Genomic DNA, 13,810 nt, shown 5'->3' with positions numbered 1-13,810 from the left:
ATCCTAAGCTTATAAACCACATTTGATATTATACTAAATTTAGTACATAAATCTATTGTGATCAGGAACACCTGCATCCTGGTAACCAGGTTTAAAATGTTTATGTCATATATTTACATTTGTTGAAATCACTTTTCTTTAATTTGTCACTTAACTAAGTACTTCAGTACACTAAAATTGTTATTATGCTACAAACAAAATCCGTTTTGACACTTTTTGTTTGACAATTATATACATTTTCAACATCCCTGATATGTAGAAGTGAATTTTAGCATGCTATCTATCTGCCCATCTATCTGCGTGCACTGCTTCCCCCCCCCCCCTAAATTGTACATATTGTTTTCATAACGAATATCTCGAATCAATTCATCCGGAAAGATTATATGCATGAAATAGAAATAAATTTTACTCCTAAAGCAACATTGTAATATTTTAAGCTTTTTAGGTGAAACGAGCGTTGAGCGACTTCCGCCGATTTTGGAATAGATACCGACGCACTTGAACTGCCAACATAGAAAACAAAAAATCACACTCAGTCGCTTTCACCTTCATCTTGATGGGATAATAAAAACCTAAACTAACCTAATCTAACCTAAGTGCGTCGGTGTCTATTCCAAAATCAGCGGAAGTCGCTCAACGCTCATTTAACCGCTTTTTATGCCAGAATTTCAAGAAATTATGATCTACTGCTCTCACGCTTTTGTTTTTTCATTTTATTTTTGCCATACAAAAATTCGTTTTAAATTAAACAACAGGGTTATTAAACTTTCTAGGTTTCTCAGGCAGAGAAGCAAAGCAAAACATTGTTGACAGTTGGATTATCCGTTATTTTTTTGTATTGACTATCCCTCCTTGGGTAGTGTAGATGGAGAACTCTGGCTGTGGGAATGTTATGATGACTTTGCAAAATAAATTGATCTGTATTAATTTGAATGTGGATAATTATTGAAAGATTACCGGCATTACTTAAAACAGTGTTGTTGCAATTTCTGTATAATATTTTATAATGGGATAATATTTTGTCATTTCTACTAGTGTATGTAATGCAAATCTGCTTTATAAGAGTACTACAGTTTTGAGTGTAATAAGCAATTTAAATATTCATTACTGGTATATGTTTGTACGAAACTGGCTGGTGCTTTTCTAATTTGGTTTGTAATGGAATGTATTTGTCCTTGATCGCAATGCTAACATTTAACAAAACTTGGTATATTTGATTAGCTGGTAAAATTAGCAACAAAGTGTAGAGTAAAAGTTGGAAGTGTTTAAATAGCTTGAGCAGAAGGCCAGGTCATTTGGCCACAGTGTTGTGACCCCTACAACTTGGGGCTCTTTGCCAGGAATACTCTCAGTTGCCTTGTAGCTTTGCTTTGCACAGGGATCATTTCCCTAATCCTTATTTTCATTATGTAGCTAATTTTTTTATAAACTAATAACAATCAACTTTATTTAATATATGGATTCAAGGTCCAGGCGCAGTAAGTTTTATTTATCATATAAATATATGCATGGCATGTTGCTTTGAATTCTTTTTCTAGCTCTGGGAGAGATTTCAAAGTCTCAGATAGAAATATGAAAAATTTAAAAGTTTGTAAGCCTGCGGAAATGTTTTGTTGATAGTTTATTTTTTTAAGACTGAATGTTTATATACTCAGCTAAATATTCATACCGGTTATTAAACTGTAGTTGGCTGCGTCGACAGCTTTGGAAGAAGCTGCCAGCATATGTCACTGGCATGTGACCAATAACTGATTGCCTTAAAATGTTGCATCCTGAGGTGAAAATTATTTTGAAGCATGGACAGATATTTCATCTCATTCAAAATGGTGTTGCTAGCTTTTTCAAGAATCGGTGTTTATATTTGAATTGGGATATCTTTGCATGTTGTTTGAGTCGGAGATGAGATTCACTCTCTGATATTATTATTTACTACGTACTTAATCCCATAATCTGTACTCATTTTCTTCCTGAAACACAGAAAAAGAAGAAAGTGGAGTGGCTCCACACTTCATTCAACCATTGAAGCCCCAAATGGTTCAGCCAAAGGAAGTTGCAACATTGCAATGTACTGTTGTTGGTACTCCCACACCTACTGTCAAATGGTACCGCTCAAATAAGGAATTGAAACCAGGAAAGAAAAGAGAAATTGCTTATAATCCTCAGACTGGACTTGCATCCCTCAAGATTCTAGAACCCACCGAGCAAGACCAGACTATCTACAGTGTTCGTGCATTCAACTCCTTTGGACGAGCAGAATGTCGGGCCAATCTCATTGTTGGTTAGTTTATTTATAGTTGAAAGTTCTAAATTATGAATTGTGTCTTTGTTGTGTTGATCTGTTATATACGGTAATTCTTGCAACTGATTTTTCAGGAGAGGCAGTGAAAGTACATAAACCAGAAGTGCTTCACGCTCCTAAGATTACTCGTCCGATTGAAGCAAAAGTGGTACCAACCGGAGAAGCAGTTACACTTGAAGCTGAATTTGAGGGAGTACCAACCCCTGAAGTGCGATGGTATCGCAATGGCAAGGAGATAACTCCAAGCGAGAAAGTAATCATAGAAACAGAAGAGCATAAGACAGTACTACACATTCCTGAAGTGTTCCGTCCTGAAGGAGGGAAGTACGAAATTCGTGCAGTGAATCCTGCTGGAGAAGCACGATGTTCCGGATCAGTTTCTGTCACAAGTGAGTTCCAAATCAATATATAGATTGCGTAATTTGAGATATATTTATCAGTTACATGTTGCTTATTGATTCTGTAAACCGCATTTTCAGCTGGCCCAGAACCAGAAATGGCCGAAGTGGTTCCTCCTCGTTTCATTGAACCATTGAAGCCTCAAATTGTAGCAGAAGGAGAGGTTGTCATAATGGAGACCCGAGTCGAATCACATCCGACATGTTCATTCCAATGGTTCCAGCACGCTGTGCCTATTAAGGTTAGTTTTATTATTTAAGTACAGAGTGCCAACAAAAGAAGCATAAATAATTAAAACAAAAAATTAATTCCACTTAACTTAAGTCCAAAATCAGCTGTTTTTGGTAGTTGTGTACCGACTATTTTATTCTTTCAAATTCATTTCAGCGTGAGTTAAAGATTGTGTTGAAATTAAGGATAACTACTGTAATGAACCAACATTAATGAATAATATTTATTTTTCTTATTTTAAAGTTTGTAATACTTTTCTTAACACTCTGTATGTTGATAATATTTATTACTTTCACAAAGAGAACTGTAGTTATCATAGTGTCAGGAATAGTAGCCTTATAAAATGTGTCATTTCCAGTCATCACCAGAGCTGCGAGTGGTGACAGCTGATAACCGCTCAGTGTTACTAGCAAGAGAAATCCTCCCAGAACATGCTGGCGTATACACTTGTCGGGCGGAAAATGTTGCTGGCTCTGTGACATCCACTGCCACATTGAACGTAGTTACTGAGACGGAATGGGAGGAAGTCACAGAATTTGTATCTCCCACATTCGTACAGAAGCTGGCTACTGTTCGCGTAATGGATGGAGAAGAAGTCCAGTTCACATGTCAGGTTCGTGCATAATATTATTATACCGTATAATGAATTAAATATAATTTTTTGTGTTGTGGATTTCCAGTAAACTAAAATGAAATATTTTAATTTGGCAGGTGACCGGTAAACCAACACCCAGGGTCACGTGGTTCCACAAGAATGAGCCTATCAAGGAAGCTAAAGATGTCACGATATTCCAAGACTCTGAGGGAGTGTGTAAATTGGCAATCAGCGAAGTATTTCCTGAGGATGGCGGCGAATACACTTGCCATGCTATCAATAAAGTTGGTGAAGCTGTCTGTGCTGCATCTCTGATCGTTGAAGGTTAGCTGGCTGGCATTTTGTCAGATTTGGAAATTTCCCAGATCTTCACTTTCTTTGGAATTCTAATCTATCTGAGAAATTTAAATTAAATATCACAAAATTAACGAAATGTTAAACAATTGCATCAAAATTAGAAACTTATAATGCAAATTTCAAGAAAAATATAGTAACAGATGTTTGATGTATGTGTTTTACAGCTTATGAATATGTTCCTGACTCTGAGATCGCCTCTGTCACAATTGGAACGTCACTTGTCATGGGACAAAGTGGCTCTGAGGAAGATTTGTTGGCTGAGAAGGTAATTTATTGGAGATCCATTTATGATCCGGACTATGGTACTGGCAGTTGATAGTTGATACAGTGCCATGACATTGTCATTTAGAGTGGGTGACATTGTTGGTTTTAAAAATGAAAGCTTGAATTTGAGAACATTCGTTTATTCCCAACCAAATACAATGCCATGGAAGTGACTAAGCCTCTTGTGATACCTCATGTGATACTGGATAGTTGCGACCTGAAGACTGAACTTCTTTATTACTATGATCCTCTCTGAACAGAAGTACTTGGACTCTCTTTTTTCTTTTATATCTGCGAGTTACTATAATGAGTTTGTATATTCTCTTCAGATTGTTGGACTGTTTTTTATGAGAGTGTGTTTATATCTTATGTATTTCTTAATTTGAATAATAAAACATGCCCGAACCTGTCATTACAGATCACTTTGATACTAAACCAATACCGGTATCTTCTAAAAATCTGACAAATCCATTTCAACATTAATCACAATCTATTACATTATTATAGCTAGGCCTATGTCAAAATTAATATTTTCACACAATCCGAGAGGTCTGGAAATATCTCTCTATTCTAGTGATTGTAACAGACCATTGATGTCTAATATTTGGATGATGATGATGATGATGATGATGTCATTGTAACAGAATTGTAACTAGCTCCCTCAAATTATTTTGAAAATGGATCCCTTCCTCCATCCACACATCTGAATAACATGTTTAGTTTGCATTTCATTAAATAGTAAAAAATTCGCTGAAATTTGTTGAAGTTCTACCTCTTTCAAAAACATGATGAAATTGTAAATGATAGAATATAGAAATTTCTTGACATGTTTGTTACATGTTGCAATTGTTTTGGTACTGGTACCTATATAAGAAATGTTGCATACACCATTCTCATCATAATAAAATAAAATTACCTTCCCATGTACGTAAGACCTATCATAATACATTATCATAAAAAAGTTATCAAATTTGTCTCTTATTTAGTTGTATGTATTCGTTGTATTTACTTGTTTTTTCATCATTTTTACTCCAATTTTATCTATTCTTTCACGAAATTCTTTCTTCGTTTTAATATACCTTCTCAAGAAAATTCATCCTTTGATAATTTATCATATCATAAAGCTGAATTCCTTTCCGTTGGTATATTTAATCATTTTCATTATTTCATAACTAGCGTTCCAGTTAGTTCAATTAACAATCACTTTCATAGTTTTAAACTTACGTGTAAAATATTTTTTTCTTTTCTATTCCTAACGGAGCTAGTAAATCATTAACACAATAACATCAGATTTTAAAAGATATATCAGAAATCTCTATGATTATACTCGTTGCACAAGTAATAAAGCGAATTCTTCCTTAAGAAATCAGTTTTTTATTGTAAGTAGATTAATACATTCTATAATAACAGTGAGTATCTAAAGATTGGGATAGTTTATGAGTTCTTATTCAGTTATTTTGATATTTCAAATTTCACAGAATTTATGAGCTTCACATTTATTTTATCTCGATATACGTGCCTCTCGAAATCTTCTATAGTCAGTAAATTTAGTGTACCGATATCAGAAATGTCAACATCAAAAGAATAATGATAATCCAGGCTTGTAATGAAAATACATTACAAAGATCAGAAACAATACTATTATCATCATCATTGTCATCATCATCATCATCATCACCACTGCTACAACCACTATCTCCTCTTTCTCTTCTTCTTCTTCACCTTCATATCATCCACTTCATTATCATCATCTTCATCAACAAAGACGTCAGCACAATCATCATAAAGCTAATTGAACACGAAATATCATAAGTTATTTATTGATACCAGTACTTAGAATTTAAGATATTTTTCACTTTCCATCTGACATCGTGGTTATTTACATTACAGGAAAGCAATGCGTGAAATTCCAAAAACGGTAAGAGACTAATGGTTTGACTGATACGATTGAAAAGATCTGTATTGATGGCCTTTGACTTTTTGTCCACGTGTTGTAATTTTCAATAATTTACCTTTATATGCTGGCTGAAAATTTATGTGACTTGAACTCTTCCATGGCATTTATTATTAGTTACTTTCTATAATATATATATATATATATATATATATATATATATATATATATATATATATACATATATTTATATATATATATATATATATATTTTTTTTTTTTTTTTTTTTTACTGTATAAATTACACTGCAAGCATACATAATTTCTATAAAATGTACCATAATTTTATAGGTACCGGTAGGCTTGTTATGTTTAATGAAACATTTAGACATTAGGCATATATGAAATGTTGAACAGTGGATAGTCAGCGTATAGTGTAACTTAGTTGTTGCAATTAATATTTCTTATATCTATTTAGTTAGGCAGTACTTTCAGTATAACCGCATGAGTGCTTAACTTTGTCTTGTGCAGGAAACATTGTCCGAGGTCTCAGAGGAAAAATCCGATACAGAAATTCCACAAGAAGAAGAAAAAGCACCGAAGTTCATCACTCCATTACAGAAAGTGGTTCCAACTCGTGATGGAGAACTTATCAGGTACAATTATAGGTCTTTTAAAGTAGGAGTACAGCGTAATCAGTATCTCATTCGCCAATTAAAATTCACGTATTTCATATTTAAATTGCAGGGTGGAAGTGAAAGTGGAAGGTAAACCGAAGCCTAAGGTGAAGTGGTATAAACAAGGAGTAGAGGTTGTGCCCTCAAAGGATTTTCAGGTAGAGGATTATGAGGACGGCACTTCAGTATTGACCATTCCAGAAGTATTTCCTGATGACACTGGAGAGATTTCATGTGTCGCTGAGAATGTATTTGGTGTTGCCACAACATCATCTGAGCTTGTGGTAGAAGGTGTGTTCATCATGTGCAACAGTATTAGAATAAGACTATTATGTGCATTACATCATAAATCGTTAATTCATTTCATTAATTTTTTGCAAGTAATGTTATTTTTATACTTTTAAAGTTACTATAATCTCATTTATATTTAAAGCTTTATTTCAATATATTTCCGATACTGATTAAAATAATATCTTCATTTATTATGAAACGTTAAAAAAAAATGTTTTTCTCTTTCGAAAATAATTTTAATGTGTTACCATTTCTTGTGATTAATTACTTTTTCTTGTTTCCGTATAGATGTTGTTACAGTACTTATTGAAGTTATACATTGAATTTAATCCTTATAGGTTTTTTTTAAATTTCATGACATTATTCGTGCTTTTGTTTGCAGCTTTAAGTTGTGGTCGTGGAAGGATGATAATTTATGTGCTCTGCTGGTCCTTCAACCCCGCCTTTCTTCTCTGCCTCTCTTTCTCACTCAAGCAAGCAAACATTTTGCATTGCAAACATCCACACAATACCTCTCACAATCCACAACATCTCACAGTACATTAACTGAATTTGTATAATTTTCAGGACTGATTCACTTTCCAACAGTACCACACCACACATTGTTTTATATGTATGCATGATAGTTGTGTATAAATAATTTCTTAAATCCAAATTCTTAGTATACCCTCATGTATTTTCAAACACAGAACTTATATAATTTGTGTAACTGAAATATAGTAGGCCTATTGCATGATAAGTTACTGTCAAAATTTTAGTGTTTTTAGTAGAAATATTCATGAAAAATTTAATTTTAATGAAAGTATTAGAATTATATAATATATTAATATTGGAAACATAAAAATATGAAGTTTACAAAAATGAAGTCAGACAAAAATTATTATTTTTATCCTGGCAATTCCTATTTTGTAATATCTCCTTCCCTTGTTTATTTGACAGGTATCATAGGAACTAAAGAATACCGCAAGCCTGAATGGGTGACACAAATGGAGGAACTGCAGGAACAACTCCGAGGTAACATTGTAGTGACATCATGCATGCCGGAGCATGGTAGTAGTGATAATGATGTGATGTCAGTAGACAGCCTAGAGACTGGCAGTGTCCATCGTCAGCATGTCGCAAGGAAGAGACCAGAGTGCCAAGTTGGGAGTGTGACATCATTGGGAGATGTCTCAATTGGAGATGATTCTGTGTTTGTTTCTAATACCAGTTCGTGTTCTGACGACCTAAATTCCATCACTACCCTTACAGTGGCAAAGTCAAGCATGCATAACGTCCCAAAACCCTCTGCTGCTGCTGCTGCTGCATCTCCCTTCCTGCTGAATGCTCCCCACACCTCCTTAGAGAGTTGTCAACCTACTATAACTGTGCAACCAGCTGAAGAAGTTACCTCCTCCAAGTGTGAAGCTATTGGCAGTGTTGAGACGAGCAATGTTGTAACAGGGTCCGATTTCGCTCATCTTATAATAACAGACTATCTGAACTCTCACAGACTCTCGATTACAGCCGCGATAGAAGCTCTGGCGACAGAAGAAAATGCAGATGTTGAGCAGTCAACGTGTGCGACAGCAGGATCAGAAGGAGGTAGCGAGGAGGTATCCAGTGTTCAGCACTCTTCTAGTAAAAGTCTTGACCAGGATGAGGAGATTACATCGTTAGCGGGGCCTGTATTGCATCTCCATGAGCGTAAAGAGAAATCAGAAGAAGTTGTGGAAATAATATACGTCTCCGAAAATGAAAACTGTAATAAAAGTCAACCAACAGCAAGTAGTTTCTACCTCCTGTCCCCTATACAAGAGAGCAGTGAGCCTTCCACAGAGAGTAGTTACAATGGTGGTAGTAACGGGGAAGGAGTCCGCAGATTGGACAGGCACGAACAGTCGACTATGAAGCTGTTGTCTGCATCCTGCGAAGCCATATCCACGACAGATGCCAGCATGTCGTCTCATAATCTGCAGACGAAGTACCAGACCTATCCTCGTTCCAAGGTCCCAGTTCTCAGTCCCATGCGTACGAATGCATGCTACAGTGTACCTGAAGACCCGATGATGTATCCCCTGGAGCCTCGGGAGCTTGATCCGGCTGGCTTTCACCAGCTGCACATGGCGGACAGTCAAGAGGAGCTTCAGGAATTCCTATTGCTGGAGAGTCAGTGCATGTCGACAGATGGGCAGGGCTTGGCAGCTGCATTCATAGCTTCAGATGATGAACACTTCCACAGTGATGGGGATGATCACTGTGCGATGTCAGGTATAACAGGCACTTCCATCTTTCAATGCGCCTTAAATTTCTCTATCAAAGTCAGTAAAGCTATTTGTTATAACAGGAAAGTCTTGGGTTCAATCCCAGACGAACGTAAGAGGTTTTTCTTCATCTTACGATGTTTGGTGACTTATACATGTCCGTTGATGTGACATATTAATGAATTTAAATACTATTATAGTCACAATCATGCCATGGTATGAAAGAAAAATTTCACAACCTCGAGCGGGACGAGCGCCTGACCGGAGAACAGGAAGTCGCAGGTTCGATTCCCGCTTGAGGTTGTGAAATTTTTCTTTCATACCATGGCATGATTGTGACTATAATAGTATTTAAATTCATTAATATGTCACATCAACGGACGTGTATACGTCACCAAACATCGTAAGATGAAGATTACATTTGTAAAGTTTCTTTCAAGCCATAAGCAGTGCTGACTAGATCAGACGCTATGGACAGTACTCTATAACAAAGTCGCCAGTATGAAAGGATAATTCCAAGCCTTTGGCGTGAGACGAACTCGATAGCTCAGTGGTAGAGCGCCTGACCGGAGAACAGGAAGTCGCAGGTTCGATTCCCGCTCGAGGTTGTGAAATTTTTCTTTCATACCATGGCATGATTGTGACTATAATAGTATTTAAATTCATTCAGGTTTTTCTCTTCAGCTTGACTTGCAGGGTCCACACCTGTGGAGTAACGGTCAGTGTGCCTGGCCGCGAAACCAGGTGGTCCGGGTTCGAATCCCGGTCGGGGCAAGTTACCTGGTTGAGGTTTTTTCCGGGGTTTTTCCTCAACCCAATACGAGCAAATGCTGGGTAACTTTCGGTGCTGGACCCCGGACTCATTTCATTCAGACGCTAAATAACCTAGATGTTGATACAGCGTCGTAAAATAACCCAATAAAATAAAAAAAAATGACTTGCAGGGTAGCTCTAAGGCCTACTAAACCCCTCATAAAATGAATACTGGGTGATTCTTTCTTTGGAAGTAAAAGCTGGCCCTCGTCACATTCCTCTAATGATCGACCTCTGGGTCCAAGGTACAAGGGCTCAATCCTGGCTGAAGATGATAGAATTTAGAAAGTAAATTCGATCAGATGAGGAAGTGAAATCATTGCATGCATGAATAATGATGATTAAAGGCAAAATTCTATTTCCAGTTCTGCCATTACTCATCGTTATCTCTTTCTAGCAAGTATCATGCTAATGAGTACTGGTAGTGGTAGAAAAGAATGGAGCATGTCGATTCATTGGTCCATGTGTAGCAATAGTACTGTTTAAAGTATACAAATTAAAAATGAATATATTGAATACATCACGACTAGTTAAGAAGAGTTGTCCACACCTGTGGAGTAATGGTCAGCGCGTCTGGCCGCAAAACCAGGTGGCCCAGGTTCGAATCCCAGTCGGGGCAAGTTATCTGGTTGAGGTTTTTTCCAGGGTTTTCCCTCAACCCAATACGAACAAATGCTGGGTGACTTTCGATGCTGGACCCCGGACTCATTTCACTGGCATTATCACCTTCATATTATTCAGATGCTAAATAACCTAGATGTTGATACAGCGTCGTAAAATAACCCAATATAAGAAGAGTCATGACTTAATTGTCAAGTGTTCTATATTAGAAACAAGTCAGTCAATTTTCAGAATAATTTTGAGACTCGTGGGCAGTGATTACTAATGCAGTTGAAATATTAAATGGAAAGGTTGAAATTTCCAAATTGTAAATCATGAGAACAGGAACTTACCTCGTTTGAATAGAGACAAACATGTGAAAATAAAATAACAGTCTTTTAAATTATTTCTGCACGTCAGACATCATCCCTGTGACCCTTCAGATCGCACCACTGCTGTCTTCAAACTCCATTATCAAATTACTATTGAAAGATTCTTTCTATGGGAATAAAGGAGGTCACAGCTGAACACTCATCTCTTTCCAATATCAAGTTGAAGAAAGCAGGGAGTCCTATCCTCCCAGAATTACATGTTCTTACATGACATATTTTAACAATTGCCTTTATTGTTATGTATGAATAGTAATAATGGTGAACTATTTGCAGGACTTATATAGAGTCAAATAATTTACCCATCAATATGGTAATATGAGTGTAATACCGTACATTTTCATGCCAATTTCCGGCTCTATAAATCGCTGAATCTTTGCTTTTTATACATTGTGGGCTTAATCATTTTAACTGTGGTGCTAAATAATCCATTTGCTGGCAGTTCCTACTTTTTATTTAAGGTAATTTCATAGAAACAGTGTACAGTTACTTTGTTCTTTTAATATGAATTCTGTACCGGTACTTGTTAGAAAATTATATGAACATTGCCATATGATTAACATATACTTTCTTATTACAAATTCTGCGAATATTTACCTACCGGTATAGTTTATTATAGAATACTTTATTTAAGAATTTATTACTGATTTAGAAGTCGCAAAATTGTAAAATATATCCTGTATTAATAGTTTTATCGTACATAAACTTAAATCGTGAAAATTAAATTTTTTAGTAGGTAATGGGTTTTGTTGCATCCCTATACAGACAGACTTAACAGGAAGCCTGACTAGTATTTCGAAAAGTAGGAACTGTCTAAATTTGGTAACTCCCTTTTTAAAATGTCTTCGTCTTTCAGTTTGGCTGTGTTTGGTTATTTCAAGTTTGTGAATGCCTGTTTTGGAATTCTGTGAGTGTTACTAAATAACAAACTAATAGCATGTTTGCTGTTTCATGTTTCACTTAGACCACTGATAAGGGGGCCGTTTTGTGAAGCAGGCTACCTGAACTACTCTAGTCAATAGGTATGTAACTGGACTGAATTGTTTGTCTGTAATTATGAATCATTGTAAACAAATGTAAGTTCAGGAATAAGTATTATTGTAGCGTAAAAATCATAGCATGACCTTTGTCATCTATTGAAAAATAGACCTATCTGCATTCTTTTCCCGAGTTCAAACACAAAAACAACATTTACACGATCAGACTATATCTGGCGACTTTCTGGGAAACTATTCCGTCTTGATTCAAAATCTTTGATTGAGTATAACACAATGCTTGGATTTTCTATCTATGGCGAATAATGTGACGTAGGACAGAGGCCATCCTATGTTTTCCTTACAATAATGCACTCTTATTTAATAATAAAGTGACTGTCCTCAAGTAATAGGAAATATGACACAGAGGAGATTAAATACAGATTTAATTATGTAAGTTAAAATGAGAAATAACATAAAACGAAATAAATTTTCTAGCTTTGTAAAATATTGCAATGACAGACCTTCCATTTTCTGAAATAGAAGAAGCATTAAAAAATTTATTTATTTAGAGTATAATTGACAGACCTTCCATTTTCTGAAATAGAAGAAGCGTTAAAAAATTTATTTATTTAGAGTATAATTGACAGACCTTCCATTTTCTGAAATAGAATAAGCGTTAAAAAATTTATTTATTTAGAGTATAATGAAAGAAACTAAAGCGTTAAATTTTTGCATGATTTTAAACTTTTTGTGTTTACGAGACATACATAAATAAATCATTATATAAAGTCAAAGAAATAAGAACAGTGTCGTTATAGCTTATACTATGATTATAATCGAGAAGAACTTTTGAATTCAAAAATAAAGAGTAATCCTATTATATCGTAACAATTAAAAAGATGAACTTATGGTACCTCTCTTGTTGGTGGATTAAGTAAGATAGGAAATATTTGTAAAACAGTTTAGATATAGACCCTCTCGAGTTTTATTATTTTAGAGTATATTATTAAGAAAAGAGTTAAAATTGTGTCTGTAGTTACATTAAAATTAACAAAAATTATAGTAATAAATTCGGGATGTGTTAAACATCTATCTGTATAATATTTCAGAAGCTATTTAAGTGAAACCTGAAAATTTCAGCTTGGTGCAATGTTTTATTTTATTGAACAAAGTAAGAAAAACTTTCTACAATCTTCATAATGCTATATTCATATTACTATAAATATTTTAAATTCTTTTACTTTTTCCGCAGCTTGTAGCTTAAAATAATTACAGCTAAGATGCAAATTCTATCAAATTTGAACTCTTCTGCTGAAACTTTACACCATGTTTCTAGCAATGCTCGGGTCTGTAATTCATTTTAATGATATTTTTTTCCTTTGGTGATTTAGCTTTACTTCTACTCACTCTGTCGTAAATGCTAGAAACAGAGTTTCATCTGATGCTTACAGACTTTTTCTACGGACAGAATTTCATTACCCCACCTTTCCAGTGTGAAACTTTTCCAGTTGCAAATTACATTTATTTTGACAATTTTAATTTTTCAGATATTGTTGTAAATGCTATTGTCATCAAGAGCTTCTTCGAGTTTGGGTACGGACATTTTAATTAGCTGTAACCTTGATAAAAAAATTTGTATCTCGGAAATTACTTGAAGTGCCAGGACGAACTGTTAACAAACAGTGCAGAGAGAGACAAATATGTTATTACTAAAAAGGCAGGATAATTCTGGACTCCCTTAAACTTCGTTAGAAATAAGAATCACATAAAAATAGAAACAC

The 13,810-nt window shown here is 35.1% G+C and overlaps 1 protein-coding gene across 17 annotated transcripts in view; it reads left to right on the top strand.

Annotated features, from left to right (window-relative positions):
• sls (sallimus) overlaps window positions 1-13,810 on the top strand; it is a 959,631-nt gene that overhangs the window by 824,307 nt on the left and 121,514 nt on the right. For 16 of the 17 annotated variants that reach the window (XM_069830434.1, XM_069830438.1, XM_069830435.1 and 13 more), the window contains 9 exons: window positions 1,979-2,278; window positions 2,374-2,688; window positions 2,779-2,939; window positions 3,288-3,542; window positions 3,641-3,848; window positions 4,046-4,146; window positions 6,571-6,695; window positions 6,787-7,007; window positions 7,947-8,021. In XM_069830434.1, the coding sequence (XP_069686535.1) occupies window positions 1,979-2,278; window positions 2,374-2,688; window positions 2,779-2,939; window positions 3,288-3,542; window positions 3,641-3,848; window positions 4,046-4,146; window positions 6,571-6,695; window positions 6,787-7,007; window positions 7,947-8,021 (1,761 nt within the window). The remainder of the gene's footprint in view (window positions 1-1,978; window positions 2,279-2,373; window positions 2,689-2,778; window positions 2,940-3,287; window positions 3,543-3,640; window positions 3,849-4,045; window positions 4,147-6,570; window positions 6,696-6,786; window positions 7,008-7,946; window positions 8,022-13,810) is intronic. The other variant, XM_069830449.1, reaches the window with a different exon arrangement.

Source organism: Periplaneta americana, chromosome 7 (genome assembly GCF_040183065.1).
Source record: "Periplaneta americana isolate PAMFEO1 chromosome 7, P.americana_PAMFEO1_priV1, whole genome shotgun sequence".
Classification (NCBI taxonomy): domain Eukaryota; kingdom Metazoa; phylum Arthropoda; class Insecta; order Blattodea; family Blattidae; genus Periplaneta; species Periplaneta americana.
This window is presented reverse-complemented; position numbering and strand designations above follow the sequence as displayed.